The 15,000-nt window shown below is 38.2% G+C and overlaps 1 protein-coding gene across 5 annotated transcripts in view; it reads right to left on the bottom strand.

The window, feature by feature from the left end:
* Positions 1 to 15,000, bottom strand: part of LOC144959843 (uncharacterized) — a 96,153-nt gene that overhangs the window by 14,215 nt on the left and 66,938 nt on the right. For 2 of the 5 annotated variants that reach the window (XR_013642694.1, XM_078892630.1), the window contains exon 5: positions 2,825 to 4,666. Coding sequence is in view for 4 of the 5 variants with exons in the window: in XM_078892630.1 (XP_078748756.1) it covers positions 2,825 to 4,666 (1,842 nt within the window). In the remaining variant the exon portion in view is untranslated. Of the gene's footprint in view, positions 1 to 2,824; positions 4,667 to 10,455; positions 10,938 to 12,379; positions 12,629 to 14,099; positions 14,363 to 15,000 lie in introns of those variants that run through there. The other 3 variants (XM_078892631.1, XM_078892633.1, XM_078892632.1) reach the window with 3 other exon arrangements.

Here is a 15,000-nt window from a genome sequence, read left to right as displayed (position 1 = left end):
GACCTGAAGATGATATTAAATGACCTGCTGAAGACGATATTATTAAATGATCTGAAGACGATATTATTAAATGACCTGAAGACGATATTATTAAATGACCTGAAGACGATATTATTAAATGACCTGAAGATGATATTATTAAATGACCTGCTGAAGACGATATTATTAAATGACCTGAAGATGATATTATTAAATGACCTGCTGAAGACGATATTATTAAATGACCTGAAGATGATATTATTAAATGACCTGCTGAAGACGATATTATATGACCTGTTGAAGACGATATTATTAAATGACCTGAAGATGATATTATTAAATGACCTGAAGACGATATTAAATGACTGTGAACTATTCCACTTTTTATTATTTTTTCTCCTTTTTAATACAAACTCTTGATTCATTTATCATATGTCAATAATAAATATTCCCATATAACCATAATTTGGACCTAGAAGCGTATGAAAATATGAGAAATCATACTAATTGGCAAGGCTGTGGTGAAATTGACACAAAATAAGAATTAACTGGGACAGATTTGAACGCTTCAAACAAACTTTGTATGAAGGAATTCACATTTTAAAATGTTTTATACACACAACACAAGACTGGCCAAACAAAACTGGACACTGTAATGGGTTTCAATAGTCGTGACGTCACTTCCCTTGTAATCACTAATAGTAACTTAGTAACTGGTTCTAAACTATCGGAACAATGGCGGACGTCCGTATGAAATACTTCTCCGATGAGCATTAAAGTGTATCCAGAGGAGAAAAACATTATAAATTTGAGCATATTATGACTTTTACACATTCTGATCACATGACATGTGAAAATGTTTTAACCAGCATGAAGAATAAAAAGTACTGATTTTCATTGTTTAGAACCAAGCTGCTTGTTGCTGGGCAGACGTGACCATCAGACTATTGAATCCTATTTCAATTAATTATTGTTTAAATAATTTGAGGATTGAAAAAATGGATGTATACGTCGTATGTTTTGTTTTGTTAGTCAACATTAGACAGGATGCAGGTTAAACATTTAGTACAACAGAAATTAAATGAAACTGATATTAGTGGGTCTCCAACTACTATAAATACAATATTGCAATCTGGAAATTGAAATCAGTTTTTTTTTTAAATATCAAAATAAGAAATTAACCACCAAAAAAAAAAATACAACAAGAAACCACAACAAAAAACTGAATAACCACTCAACAACAACAAAACAAACAAGAAACCACAACAAAAAACTGAATAACCACTCAACAACAACAAAACAAAACAAGAAACCACAACAAAAAACTGAATAACCACTCAACAACAACAAACACAAACAAGAAACCACAACAAAAAACTGAATAACCACTCAACAACAACAAAACAAACAAGAAACCACAACAAAAAAACTGAATAACCACTCAACAACAACAAAACAAACAAGAAACCACAACAAAAAACTGAATAACCACTCAACAACAACAAAACAAACAAGAAACCACAACAAAAAACTGAATAACCACTCAACAACAACAAAACAAACAAGAAACCACAACAAAAAACTGAATAACCACTCAACAACAACAAAACAAACAAGAAACCACAACAAAAAACTGAATAACCACTCAACAACAACAAAACAAACAAGAAACCACAACAAAAAACTGAATAACCACTCAACAACAACAAAACAAACAAAATTTTTAAGTAAAGCTTTAACCTAAAACGGTGGCTTATAAAAAAAACCAACTCGACATCAAAAGAAAAATAACTCAAAACAAAACTGTAACGAATTCATTTATAAACACTGTAACACACAACATACAAAGTATTTTGTAAGCATTTAACATAGTATATCGGTGAGAAAGATAAATCATATGATATGTTATGCCACACAAGGAAAACATAAGAACATAAGTATTAGAAAAGATCTTTCAGACATTGCGGAAAATTGATGCAAAATAATATGTCGACCTGCCACAAGATAAGGAAGAAGAAAAAAATCATAAAAATCTTTATATTTTCTACATTGAGAGAGTGGGGGGGGGGGGGGTTCCAAATTTTGAGAGAAAAAAAACCAGATCTGTATCAATGATAGATGTTTTATTCAAACCATTATTCTGATATGACTGGTCTCCAAAAATGCTAAATAATAATAATTATAATAAATGGCATTTATATAGCGTTTTATCCCGTTGTCACAGGCTCTAAGCGCTTTACAGTGATATAAAAAAAAACATATTACGGTAAGACAGATGTTGATGGAAAAGTGGTACGAATTCAATTTAACAACAACAAAATATGATAATAGTCTTTAAAAGCAAGATTTGAAAGTGTTTAAATCACTTGTTACAAAATCGATCAATTCGATCTCACACGTCCAGGTCTGACAATAAAAATCAATACTTTAACCATTTTTTCTCTCCCAAAGAAGCTTCTCTGGTTCCAAAAGACAAAAAAAAATCTGTTGAAGCAATTTCCACTTTTCTATTCATTAATCGAAAATTGGAATGCACTGCAGGCGTGTAAGGAGGATACAGATTTTGGTAAACAGGTGCATGCATAAGCTACTTACAATAGAATGGATGGATAGAATTAAGAATGAAAAAGTATGGAAAAGAACACAGCAGAACAACAATCAAGTTTTAGGGCGACCGTGTGTGTGGCAAAACAACAATCAAGTCTAAGGACACAGCAATACATTTCCAGTCTCACACAAATCATGCTGACCACAAAAAGACAACAGTCAACAGCACACACGACAAAAATCTCAAACCGACATTGACCGGACGAACAAAGTCTTTTAAAATATCCATCAAACTTACTCTCCTGGCTACTTTCTCTACCAAGCTACTGGCAGGAAACGATGCAACGTCCCTGACCTTCAACTCTCCAGACTTGCTCCCAAGGTACTGCTTGCCTCCCATCGGGACATGGCTGGCCACGTTGGACCAGATTCCACCATTAGATTCAATTTCCCCAGACACAGAAGAGTTCCTATTGCAAAAATTACTATCATTAACCGAGGAACTTTCAATCCCTCTAAAATTTCTTGAAGATGCCAAAGAAAAGTCAGAAGGTTGGGATGTAGTAGTTGTGGTGGATGAGGAGGAGGAGGGGAGGGATGGGGGAAATACGACAGTGTCCTTATTGTCATTGGACGAGCCATGAAGAACCAGCTGCTCTACGATGTGATCTGTGAATTTTTTACCACAAGCGGTGATCGGATCGAATGTATTGTGGTGTCCGTTTTTAGTCTCTGGTCTAGACGACGACGACGACAATGACAATGATGATACAGATGTGGATGGAAGAGGGGGTTTGATCGGGGAAGGCCTGTGTAAACGAGGACCAGGAACCATGGCAGACCGTTGTCTAGGAGGACTGATCTCACTGGTCAGCGCCTTGTACAACGTGTGTGACTTATGGGCTTGTCCACTAATTGGAAGGGGGAAGGAGGTGTTGATGGGGGGTGGGGGAGGGAGTGGCTGTTTGGACGGGTTCATTTCACCCCAGGGGTACCGAATGGGCTTGTCTTCCATTTTAGCACCAATTCTATCAACATCACCGATATTGGAATGGGGCTTTACTGGTGATTGTTGATGATTTTGATCATCCAGAGAGGCAGCTCCATGATTAGAAATTGGACTTTCGGATGAAATCTGCGTGAATTCTTTCTTCGCCATGGCTAATTCCTCTTCCTGTCTGGCCTCGACCATCATTCGCTGAGTCCACTTTTTCTTGACCTTACCCTGCGTAAAAGGCTGCTGCTGCAGAGGCTGCTGGGATTGGGAATAGGAGGACATCATGGAGGACGTAACACTTGCCGCAGGTGGACGTGAATGGACATCACGATTTAGCGGCTGAACTTTCGTAAAATCATTTAAGCAACACGAGTTATCAGAGCATCTATTAGAAGATGCAGGAGATACTGAAAGACAATTTGTAGATAATGATGATGATGATGAAGGTGAGGTAGGCGCAAGTGTTGGGGCTGCCTGTAACAAAGAAGCAATCTTACTCCTTTCATAGAGAGCTGTGTCAACTCTATCCCTTGAAGGACTGACACTCAACTGAATCGAGTCCTCATTAGCTGCCCCTGGATTTGATGGTGAGAGAAATTTACAACTGGACAAAGACACATCGTCCCTGACACTGACTGCCGATATGTTCTGCCTTCTGTCTGACCTTGAAGTCAATTTGCCTTCCATGATGACCGGCGATACCGAAGGCGATGACGAGGATGACACCGAGTCTGTAGCTGAGGATGAACGTTTCCTCTTCCCATTCCTAGCTTCAAGAGACTCCTTCACACACCCTCTCACCCCTTCCCTTCCACCACCCCTCGTCTGTTTCCTACTTAGTTTCTTCTTCTTGGGAACACCATCGATCTGACTCAAATCTAGGGGTAACTCGTGACCCCCCGTGACTGCTTGTTGTCGATCTTTGAGGCTGACAACGGTATTAACATATCTACTATTATTCGGGCTAACAGAGCTCAGACCCTGTTGATGTTTCCGGCCGTTATCATCGGCCAGAGGAGACAATGACTGGTTTTGCCACTGCCTGGCACGTTTTTTAGGCGGAGCAACAGCAAAAGGTGACAGACACTGTTGTGGTCGGTCAGAGGGCTCCTCTGTGCCGTTGTACAGCTCAGTGGTGCACATCTGAAATATCAAAGGAAACGAGAACTCAATAAGGAATTCATCTAACCCAGACCTGCCCACTTGAAAGTCCAAAAATGTGTAATTTTTAGGAAAGTCCAAAAATGTGTAATTTTTAGGAAAGTCCAAAAATGTGTAATTTTTAGGAAAGTCCAAAAATGTGTAATTTTTAGGAAAGTCCAAAAATGTGTAATTTTTAGGAAAGTCCAAAAATGTGTAATTTTTAGGAAGCTCTAAAAATTTGTAATTTTTAGGAAGCTCAAAAAATTTGTAATTTACAGGAAAGTCTAAAAATGTGTAATTTTTAGGAAAGTTTAAAAATGTGTAATTTTTAGGAGGTCAACATAGCACAGCTGGCAAAACTACATATCACATGTATTAGGCAATGGAATGGGGAAGGGGGAAAGGAATGCAATTCATTTTCCTAACTAGCTCCCTTTTGGCAATCTAAAAAAAATAAAATTCACCCTTTTAGCCTACAAGAAATTGTCAAAATGGCGGATTTTTTTAGATGCCCGCCTAAGGCGTGCAATGCGAGTGCCATAGAGGGGTCCGGGGGCATGCTTCCCCGAATAATTTTTTTTTAATTGACGTGAGATTAGAGCCATTTGGAGCCACTTTGGCATCAAAATTATGATTTTTGTTAAGCACTCCAATAAAAAAAATTTCCCCCGGATATTTCTCTTGGTTTTTGACAAGTGCGGATTTTTCACTGATCATTAAAAATGCGGAAATCCGCATAAAAGAGGAAGCACTGATAGGAAAATATTTTGTGAAAAACTGTCTTTCCCATCAAATAGCATCAGCCTTTAAAATCATAAAGGAGTATATGATGACACACATACAACTGATCTGACTTTTAGCCAGAAAATCTGATGAAAACTCAATTTTTCCAGAGCTAAAATGGATGATTTTTTTTTGTGTTGTCTAAATGACGTGTGTGAATGTTACTGCTCGAAGCTCGAAGAAATAAAATAATAACGTGAAGTTGAATGTAAGCTTCAATTTATTTACAAAAAACAGATCAATTGAGCGATTCGGGTTTCCCCTTTATCAACAAAACAGGATGATTGAAACACCACCGATGAATGAGATGATGTGGTAGTGGCGTATTTAAGATGAATCATTCAACTTCACGTTATTATTTATTTCTAAATGAGATGAGAACTGTAATACGCTTCAACAGTCGTAACGTCACTTCCCTCGTAATGACGCATGGTCACTTAGTAACTGGCTCTAAACTATCGGAACAATGGCGAATACCCTTATGAAATATTTCTCCGACTTACATAAAACCATATCGAGTGGGGAAAAAAAAACACATTATAAATCTTGTCATGTTTTGACTTTTACACATTCTGACCACAAGGCATATGAAAAGTTCTAGCCAGCATGAAGAACAAAAAGTACCGATTTTCTTTGTTTAGAACCACGATGGCCGCCGTTGCTGGGCGCCGTGACATCAGACTATTGAATCCAATTGTGAGAGGTTAGGCAGGAATGACGAATGTAAAAATGAGAGGAAAAACGTCAAACCCGTGACAGACTGTAAAAAGCAATAAACAAAAAATGAATATAACAACTTCAAAAAAACAACAAAACACGGAACGTTTCGGGCTCAAAACCCTTCTTCAGCTAAAATTTTTTTTTTTTTTAAATAACAAAAAAACAATAAGGACATAAATACATTACTAAACTCCAGATAGACGACAGAGATATTTTGTAGGTCCTCTCTGTAGAAAAATCTTGGAAAGTAAACCAAAAAAAAAAAAAAGGCATTAGATATGTAAGTAAGTAGGTCTAAATTGAACGGAATTAAAACAACGCGTAAGATTATCGATTGCAGAGTTTGATGATTATCTAGAGTATTCAATAAATTTGTAAAGACGAACGAATGACCCCCAATGAGTCCTGACTTGGAATTCAAACTCAATGGACTACAGTATTTGGTCAGTGATGTCCAACGTGGTTTGTAAGGGCCCCGACATCAGTTTACACAGAGAAGCAGAGTGAAAAAGAGTCAATTCAAAATGCATGGGATGACGTTTTTTTTTTTGTTTTCAAGGGTTTCACGGCGCTTGCAACACATTTAGGTTATATCAGCGCCAGTAAAAAGGCTATGTGGTCTAGTGGTATGACACTCGCTTTCAGATCGGAAGGTCCTGGGTTCGAGCCTCGCTCGACGCATAGTTGAGTCCTTGGAAAAGACTCTTTAATCACATTCTCTCACCGTATTCAGGTGTAAAATGAGTACCTGGCCGTTAACAGCGTTGTCTTTGTCCGAAAAATTGTAATATCGCCTAACAGGCGTCATGTCTCGTCCTACATGTTAAATGTTGCTGTTGACCAGGGACCCCTTGTAAAGCGCTTTGAGCACGTTAAGTGGATATTGCGGTATATAAACGCTCAATATAAAATGGAAGAAAATGGGACAGTAAAAAGTTCTAGAATTACAATTAAAGCACCAAAGAAAAAGTAAGACATAGGGGAACTGGGAACAAATAGGGATCAGATGTAGATTCCAAGAGCATACCACCAATGTACTTAGTTTGAGATCACCTATAAGTCTCATCCCGTTACAAGCACAAGATCCAACAAAGAGGAATACACTCAAATGCTTGCATTATACATTCGAAATAACACATTTAATATAACATAACAGAGATGATTTACAACGAAAAAAAAAAATATCATCTCCCAAAACAATAACTATGCATTTGACTGTTTCCCTCCCAGCTAGGACTCAAGCCAGGGCCTGGACAAAACCAAGTAATCGCATTCCAAGACAAAGACTGAAAGCAAGTTGGAAAACAGATATAAGGGGATAGAAGACACAGCAAGTACCTCCCTGCCCACTATGGGAGGTCAGGAACCCCACCCAGATATAGGGGGATAGAAGACACAGCAAGTACCTCCCTGCCCACTATGGGAGGTCAGGAACCCCACCCAGATATAGGGGGATAGAAGACACAGCAAGTACCTCCCTGCCCACTATGGGAGGTCAGGAACCCCACCCAGATATAGGGGGATAGAAGACACAGCAAGTACCTCCCTGCCCACTATGGGAGGTCAGGAACCCCACCCAGATATAGGGGGATAGAAGACACAGCCAAGTACCTCCCTGCCCACTATGGGAGGTCAGGAACCCCACCCAGATATAGGAGGATAGAAGACACAGCCAAGTACCTCCCTGTCCACTATGGGAGGTCAGGAACCCCACCCAGATATAGGGAGATAGAAGACACAGCAAGTAGTACCTCCCTGCCCACTATGAGAGGTCATGAACCCCACCCACTGCATGGTATGAAATCGCAAACTCAAAACACTAGAAAATCCATTCCATCTTAGAAAAGAGGCTACGCACAGTCATAAAGTAAAATAGGGGATTGAAAAATCCCATCGAAATTTGAGAATTACATCAAAATTTTCGAAGTGGCAAATTTGACACAATTGTCCAACGAATATATTTTCCTGAAAAAATTTGTGTACACAAAGTTCAATAAATTTTGTTTGATTGTGATGAAATTTCAGTCTTATATCAGGTCTGACTTGAAAATGAAAATGGACATCATGTCCTAATGGAATGTCCAAGGTACAACCAGTTGAGAAGGAACATCTGGCCTGACCCAACCCCATACTCAAAGAAGCTGTACGGCAGTGAGAACGACCTCAGGACCACTGTGGGCTTCATTCACCAGACCGGACTGACCATGTGACGTGACGGGAATGAAGAAGAAGAAGTATCAGGTATGGTCAGGTGGCAATTACAGGCTTATAAAGGATTATCACATTTTCCCTTTTTTATTTCTCGCACCCGATATTAAAATCCATGGATATCGCTATAGAGAGAGAGTTAGAGAGAGAGAGAGAGACTGGGAGTGAGATAGATAGATAGATAGATAGATAGATAGATAGATAGATAGAGAGAGAGAGAGAGAGAGAGAGAGAGAGTTAGCGAGATTTTTTTTTTTTTGTTTGTTTGTTGCTTTAGTTCTCTTCCAACACAATTGAGGTTATATGAGAGACCGCTGAAACAAAAAAACAAGCAATCTATAACAAAAATAGTACAAATGTAAATCAAAATCATAACCTAAAGATATCATAAGCTAAATTATAAATAACCAAGAACAAACAGGCAGAAGATTTACAGAAAAAAAATATATCCCCTGTCAAAAATACAATCACAAACCAAAGAAGCAGGATATGCTAGTAAAGAGAAGAAGAAACGACATCACTATGGGATCGTACACCCATGCGAACATCATAGGTATATGATTCAAGGGTGATGCTCCCATCCAACCACCCGCAGAGTTAGAGAGAGAGAGAGAGTTAGAGAGAGAGAGAGAGAGAGAGAGAGAGAGAGAGTTAGAGAGCAAGAGAGACTGGGAGTGAGATAGATAGATAGATAGAGTTAGTTAGTGAGAGAGAGAGAAATTTGAATGGATTGAAGTTATTGTTAGGCCCTAGAGCTTTATTTTATAGAGGAGTGGGCGCAATATAAATAAATTTCATTATTATTATTATTATTATTATAGCACAATACCCAATAAACATGCTCAAAGTGCTTTACAAGGGATCCCTAGGCAACAGCACCACTTAACGTGCCTGTTAAGAGATATTACATTTTTATTTTTTTGGATAAAGACAAAAGCTGTTAAGTACTTATCTTACACCTGAGTACGGTGAAAGAATATGAGTAAAGAGCCTTTACCGAGTTCCCAACCATGCGCCGATCAGAGCAGGTCTCGAACCCTGGACCTTCCCCAATCAAGATGTTTTGTGGACCCCCTGCCCTGCCAACCCCGCAATGAATTGAAAGGGTAACGGTTTTGTTACATCTGGTTGAAATCACTTTGCTGCACACTGGTTTCCTATCTAAAAGGTAGCAAGCAATTGCAATTGTCCAGATCTATACAACACCAGAATAAACTCGGGTCTCGCTTGGGAATTTTGACCATGGTAGACAAATTCTCTTCAAGCCGTACTTTGATATATTTTGATAATGAATTAGTGATGACAGAAGAAAAAGATGGAAAAGAAGAAGAAGAAGAAGAAGAAGAAGAAGAAGAAGAAGAAGAAGAAGAAGAAGAAGAAGAAGAAGAAGAAGAAGAAGAAGAAGAAGAAGAAGAAGAAGAAGAAGAAGAAGAAAAGACAGAAGTAAGATGTGGAACTTGGACAATGACAGAAGAAGAAGAAATAATTAAGGTAGAATAAAAATAAAACAACTGGTTTGAAATGACCAACGTTCCAAACCACAGGCCAAGGTCAATCCAAATAATCAATAAATATTTCATGTATCCCGTGTTAGAAACGAATACGGCGGAGTAACAGTATAGTTGGTTATTTATTGGTTAAATGCTTAAAACACTGACGAGTGTGAACAGTATTTAAAATATATAACAAGTGATTGGATGGTTACGACGTGCATATATACATGCAGGTCTGACACCCGAACCAAATTATGGGCCTAATTTAACATTGTAGTAATGGACAATATTTTGCATCATTTTTATTTAAAATTAAAAAATAAAATATTTCCATTATAACAAAAAAAAAATGTGCCCATAATATAAATATAATGAATTGGGTTATCAGACCTGCAAATAAGTGCACGTCGGATGAATAGCCTACATATTATTAACTATCCTTAGTCTTTGTTTTTATTTTTGTTAACATTTTGAGTTTAGTTATAGTTTTAGTTTTATTATTTTTAACCAAACATTTAAAGCGATGTGAGTTTGAGTTACAGTTACTGACTGGGTTACAAAATGAGAATGTTGAATTCATCTCACCAAACTGTTGACGCTTAGCATCTTCTGGTCTGCGCACTCCAGCAGACGACGAGTGGGTTTCACAATTCTCCTGCTACGATTTTCCATTGTGTTGTGTGAATACCTACTGTTTTACAAGTTGGAGAAATTATGTTAAGTATGAGTCAATTCTATAAATAGACGACGACTGCCGACTGCAACATGAATGATGAACGTCCACTCCGCCGGTGTCTCGATGATGATGATAGCAATGGCATCAGCTGATCGTCGTAGACTTGCGAGTTCATCGAGTACATAAAGCCAAAAACAAAACAACAGTCATTGTTCCATCAAGTCGACAGAACAACTTCAATAGGCGAGGAATGTGTCCATTATTGAGAAGTTGTCACCTCACTCAGCACTGTGCTCAATCCGTCGGTATTATGAATACGCCAATTGTACAAACACGATGTGGTATCTTCAAAATAAATCAATGAAAAGTAAATGGCGCGGAACGCACTGACCTAAACAGAACGAAAAAGAGGGTATAAATCAAACCGGTCAACCAACCAATCAGCGATCAGGATTTAGTTCGCTAGTTTCTATAAATAGTGGACTTGCCCGGATGGCGTTTCGACTGCCGGCATGACCAATATCAAGGTGAAGGTCGAATCGCGACACAAGGCATGCCGTCCTGCCGGCGAGCAGTTGAAGACCAATGACAATGAACCACCCCCCCCCCCCCCCCCCCCAAACCAAACTGCTGCTGATTCCACGACCACTTGGAATTAGAATTTATACGTATGATCTCAACTACGAAAGATTCACTCTCTACATATTTCTAGAAAATTCGGGTTAAACCAAATAAATTATAATTCAAAATACCCAATCTTTCATCTCGGTATATCTCGTCACAGCCTTGCGAGACCTACCCCGCCAAATTATTTCCTCAAGAAACACCTAGCCTAAATTTTGGAGAAAAAAAAAAACACAAAAAAACTAAACTTTTTCTTTAAGTCTCGAAAAATATTTTAATTCGTTCCCATGAAAAATCACTTAACTGAACTTAATATTTTTAGGGGGGGGGGGGGTGTTTTTTAATCAACCATTATTCTTTCAGAAACTCCAACAGCCTCAATCTCAACCATTTGAAATGATTTATCATATTATCCCCCAATATTTATGCAAATGTTCTCATACCCCCCCCCCCCCCCCCCCCCCAATAAAAAAAATCAAAGTATTCAAAACTTGCAACAATCCAAAATTTCAAATTTTACATTCATTGAATTGCTCGATCTAGTAGAGGGTGTGAAAAATCTTGAAATTCCTATGAAAATCATTTGTTTTGGCTACTCAGATTCTCATCTCGATGGAGACGATATTTAACGATCTTTTATCACCCCCCCCCCCTCCCTTTTTTTTTTTTTGTTTGTCTACAAACTCTTGACTTTTTGCATTCAGCATATTTTTATTTTAGTCAACATTCCCATATTTTTGACTTCAACGCGTCATTAAAATAATACAAGAAATCATCATTGGTTGACCAGCCTGTTGTTTGTCCTGCATTTTCACCAACGCCGAATTCAAAAGCACGACATAATTCTTACGGACAAAACTAAATGGATTCAAATATATATTATTATAATAACACGTAATATGTCTTAATCAATCTATTATCTAACACAAATTACACCCCCCCCCCCCTTCCCCCAGCCAATTTTTTTTTTTTTTAATCATAGTATTCAAAACTTGCATCAATCCAAAAATCAAATTTTACATTCACTGAATTAATGGAAATTGCTCGACCTTATTAGTAGAGGGTGTGAAAATCCTGGAATTCCTGTCATAACTCACACATATACAAGTATAATAATAATAATAATAATAATAAATAATAAATAATAATAATAATAATAATAATAATAATAATAATAATAATAATAATAATAATAATAATAATAATCACCTAATCTATCACTATCATCACACTATCACCGAACAAGGGCCGGTAGACACGGTTGAGAGAAACATTTAAATTTAAACAACTTCAATGACTCAATTGACCACTAGGGGGGTGCGAGTGCTGCGTGAAGAAATACACAAAGTGCACGCGCCTGCTCATTCGATGAGAAGGGCCTAATTGAGTGGAGTGACGGCTTGAGTCGGGCGGTAAGTAAGTAGGAAGTAACAGCCGACAGAACAATAGGACACCCCCCCCCCCCCTTTCCCCGAGCAGAGCCCCAACGCCTCGTTTTGCAAGATATGAAAAACAAGAATATTCTGTCATATTATTAGGTTACCTTTTTTTTTTTTTTTTTTTTTTTTTTTAAACCGCAGATAAATAATTTAGACAGCATCTTAAAGGGATTGGAATAATCTTTCGATTGAGCCTTAATCCCAGTAGTCAAAGGTTGAGAGACAATGAGAGGAGGAACGTTTTAATTTAAACATCTACCATGTCATTTCAAACTGCAACAAGTCAACTACCTGACCACTAGGGGGTGCTGCACGATATACACAAAGAGTGCACACTGCACCAGTCTGTGCACACTGCACACTGCCGGCTGATTCGATGATGAAGCAGGGCGGTAAGTAAGTAAGTAAGTAAGTAAGTAAGTAAGTAGGAAGTAAAAGCCGATAGAACAAAAAGGGGACACGCCCCCTTTCCCTGAACCGGCACCAGCGCCTCGTTTTGCAAGATATGAAGGCGAGAACATTCTGTGACAGACATTATTAGGTTATCTTTTTAAAAACAAAAAACAAAAAAACTGCAGATAAATAATTTAGACAGCATTTTAAAGGAATTGGAATAATCTTTCGATTGATATAAATTGTCATTCTGGTACTTGATGGAATACGACGAAATAAAATGGATGTAAGAGTAAGAAGACACACCCAAAAAATGTCCGCCTGAAGAACGTTTTAGCGGCAGTTTGCCGTACCTGACATGATGAAAGCACAAACACCCAGAGTGACGTGTCCACCGCGCCAGCCAATATGAAAATGAAAAATGCAAACATCAACTACAGCTCGTGTCCAACATTATATTGTGCCTATTTTAGTACACTGAACGCGGATGCCGAAATATCAACCAAAAACAAATACAAGCAACCTAAATATTATTATTATAGTCGAAGGCGGGAAGAAATGGAGGAAACAATGATAAAGGACGGAGAGAAGGGAGGGGGGAGGAGATACAGCTCTCGTTGCAGGTGGAAATAGACGTTATTTATGATGATCGATATGATGGAGAGACCAGAACAATAATTGAATTGAAAAACTTACAAAAGACAAAGACAGCAGCAACCTCTACAATAGTATTATTTAACATGCCAAGAATATAAATCGCCCAAAGTTACTTTAGATTGAACATCCATATGGATTCTAACCCAGGTGTTTGTAGGTGTGTGATAACCGACCGTAACTTTAGTTATGGGCTGGATTTTAAATCGGTGGACTTGCAAATGGAAGGCGGGAGGGGGGGGGGGGGCGACGATAATATTATGTTGGGTAAGTTTGGGAGTATTCCCATGACATCAACAATGAGCCCAAAACAATTCGCATTATCTGAGATGTCAATAATTCTATCACTATCACAAACTAACACAATCCTGAATTCAAACACGAATGATCAAATATTATTCTAACTCTATTTTAATTTAATCGACATATTCTAGAGTACACACCACTTGTTCACAGAATAGAAAACGTTTTTGCTTGTTGCTGTAAACTCACAAACACTTGAACTAAATGTCAACTTGTTGAATTGAATTGAAAAACCGGACGTGTCTTTGGGGAAGTCTGCAAAGCAAGCAAAAACCACCCAGAGACGAAAAGTTCATTCCTCTCTCACTGACGGACGGACGGAAAGTGGTTCGATTCGAAGTTCGTTCCTCTCTCACTGATACTGATACACGGAAAGTGATTGAATCTGGCGGACTGGATTCGCCAATTGCCATAGCATCGAAACCCCCCCCCCCCCACCAAATTATGATAATGTGTTGTTATTGTTTGAAGAGGCGACCAAACCAATCAGACGACACATTGAAAAACAACACTTGACATTGATTGGTCATTGGTTAGAAAAAAAAAAGGTCTCGCCCTGCGTGCGTGTGTGGTCGGTCAGTGAAACCAGCGCGAGTGCAACCAACGACCTGCCATAATTAATTTATGAATTTGATCTACCCGGCGCCACCCGGGGTCCATTAAAACACAAAAGCACCCGACAAGGTGGGCCACAGACGTAGAAATAGAATTGAATTTCAGACTATGGGACAACGTTTGGCGTCGTACGTACGTGATGTTACATCAAATAATTATCGATTTTATTTTAACGATACCAATATTGTAAATGTAAGCTCGAAGAAATAAATGACAACGTGAAATTGAATGCAAGTTTTAATTTCATTACGAACACAGATAAAATAAGATGAACAACGCCACTACCACGTTATCTCATTCATCTGTAGTGTTTCAGTCATCCTGTTTGTTGAGAAAGGGGAAACCCGAAACGTCCATTTTATGTTTTCGTAATTCAATCGAAGCTTACATTCAATTTCACACTGGTTTATTTAAATTTCGATACCA

The sequence above is a fragment of the Berghia stephanieae genome, chromosome 14, assembly GCF_034508935.2.
Source record: "Berghia stephanieae isolate SIO BIC M18660-M18661 chromosome 14, UCSD_Bste_1.3, whole genome shotgun sequence".
NCBI classification, from domain to species: Eukaryota; Metazoa; Mollusca; class Gastropoda; order Nudibranchia; family Aeolidiidae; genus Berghia; species Berghia stephanieae.
Note: the sequence above shows the minus strand (reverse complement) of the source record. Positions and strands in the feature narration are given on the sequence as shown.